This window comes from Diaphorina citri, unplaced genomic scaffold, assembly GCF_000475195.1.
Source record: "Diaphorina citri unplaced genomic scaffold, Diaci psyllid genome assembly version 1.1 scaffold9799, whole genome shotgun sequence".
Lineage (NCBI taxonomy): Eukaryota > Metazoa > Arthropoda > Insecta > Hemiptera > Psyllidae > Diaphorina > Diaphorina citri.
This window is the reverse complement of record NW_007387173.1, coordinates 1-2,092: the sequence shown is the minus strand read 5'-3', so window position 1 is coordinate 2,092 and position 2,092 is coordinate 1. Positions and strand designations below refer to the sequence as shown.

At 43.8% G+C, this 2,092-nt stretch overlaps 1 protein-coding gene across 1 annotated transcript; it reads left to right on the top strand.

Moving 5' to 3' along the window:
• Positions 1 to 691: 691 nt before the first annotated feature.
• On the top strand, positions 692 to 1,694 carry LOC103522629 (midasin-like; the record flags this gene model as incomplete). The annotated part of the gene is made up of 2 exons (XM_026832673.1): positions 692 to 902; positions 1,574 to 1,694. Coding segments are annotated over 2 exons (332 nt in total), but the record flags the coding sequence as incomplete, so codon positions are not given.
• Positions 1,695 to 2,092: the final 398 nt, after the last annotated feature.

The following is a 2,092-nucleotide window of genomic DNA, read 5'->3' as shown; positions in this document are numbered from 1 at the left end:
GGGCGCCCTTGTTTCAATCTTGATTAACAACCCCGCTGTGCTATGTGGGGAATTTTGAAATGAAGAGGCCTCATCACAGTTGTTTCTGTTGCGAAAGAAAAGTACATTTTTGTGTGAAATGCTTATGGTACTTCAGATCAGTAGGTAGGTATACTATGATGTTAATTCGAAAAATCATATTGCATCGCAGTATTGCAGGCCATCTCCAAACATTTAGATTTTCCAAGGAAAAACTTCGTTTTCATTTAAGGGGCCAAAAAAGGCTTCTTTAACTTATTGTTTCATTACAAAATTTCATCAGTAAATGGTTTCTTGAAAATTGATCCCAAGGGCAAGGAAAACCTAGACCCTTGACAAATAGAGTGTACCTGAAGGCATGTGATGTGTTCAAATCCACTCGACTGAAAATTGATCCCAAGGGCAAGGAAAACCTAGACCCTTGACAAATAGAGTGTACCTGAAGGCATGTGATGTGTTCCAATCCACTCGACCCTAATCATATGATAATATTCGAACGCCCATTTACGTTACCCGTTAACCCTTTACATCCCCTGTGGTCATACATCCCTTGTAATAATTTTCCACTCGATCCTAATCATATAAAGATATTCGAACGCCCCTTAACGTTACCCGTTAACCCTTTACATCCCCTGTGGTCATACATCCCCTGTAATAATTTCCCCCCCGTCAGGTCACTGGATTTTGCTCGACGAGATCAACTTGGCCTCGGCGGAGACTCTGCAATGTTTGTCCGGCCTCCTAGAGCGCCATGGCAGTGTGTGTCTGTACGAGCGAGGCGACATAGACCCGGTGCCCCGACATCCGAACTTCCGACTAATGGCGGCCATGAACCCCGCCACTGATGTGGGCAAGAAGGATCTGCCGGCCGGCCTGCGAAACAGGTAGGAAAAGAGACGAAGAAAATAAAGGAATAAGAGGTGATTTTTTTTTTCAAGAGGTTTGACAGAGGGAACTATAACTGCTTAGGTCTTATTGTCCCGAAATCGAAGAGTGAAGGAAGACAGGATAGGAGAAAGGCAGACTTTCCAAGAACGAACCTTATTCCTTCAGGATAAAATCTGCCCCGGAAGACAGGATAGCAGAAAGGCAGACTTTCCAAGAACGAACCTTATTCCTTCAGGATAAAATCTGCCCCGGGCGGGAATCGAACCCGCGGCCTAGCGCTAACAAGGCAGACGCGCTACTAACCAAGCTAACTAGGCTGGCATTCTAATGCTTAAATTGTAACCTAGTTTTAACTCGGATTGTGGTCCCGACTTTTAGTTGTATTAAATTTAAAAGTAAATATTGAATTGTTTTTCAGGTTCACAGAGCTGTTTGTGGATGAGCTTGTAGACCCAACTGATCTGAGTCTCCTAATCTCCTGTTATCTCCCCTCTGCCCCGGGCGGGAATCGAACCCGCGACCTAGCGTTAACAAGGCAGACGCGCTACCAACCAAGCTAACTAGGCTGGCATTCTAAGGCTTAAATTGTAACCTAGTTTTAACTCGGATTGTGCTCCCAACTTTTAGTTGTATTAAATTTAAAAGTAAATATTGAATTGTTTTTCAGGTTCACAGAGCTGTTCGTGGATGAGCTTGTAGACCCAACTGATCTGAGTCTCCTAATCTCCTGTTATCTCCCTTCTATCTCTCTGGAGAAACGTCAGCACATTACCAGCTTCTATCTCAAGGTAACAGTCCAGAATTAGCCTTTAATACCATATCTGTAACAAAGTATCGCTAACTTAGAGGCCGAATAATTGCCGAACCGTACTTTTCTCAACCTTCGCGGCCCAAGGAGACTTTTGATCTACATTTTTCTGCCCCGGGCGGGAATCGAACCCGCGACCTAGCGTTAACAAGGCAGACGCGCTACCAACCAAGCTAACTAGGCTGGCATTCTAAGGTTTAAATTGTAACCTAGTTTTAACTCGGATTTTGGTCCCAACTTTTAGTTGTATTAAATTTAAAAGTAAATATGGAATTGTTTTTCAGGTTCACAGAGCTCTTCGTGGATGAGCTTGTAGACCCAACTGATCTGAGTCTCCTAATCTCCTGTTATCTCCCTTCTATCTCTCTGGAGAAACGT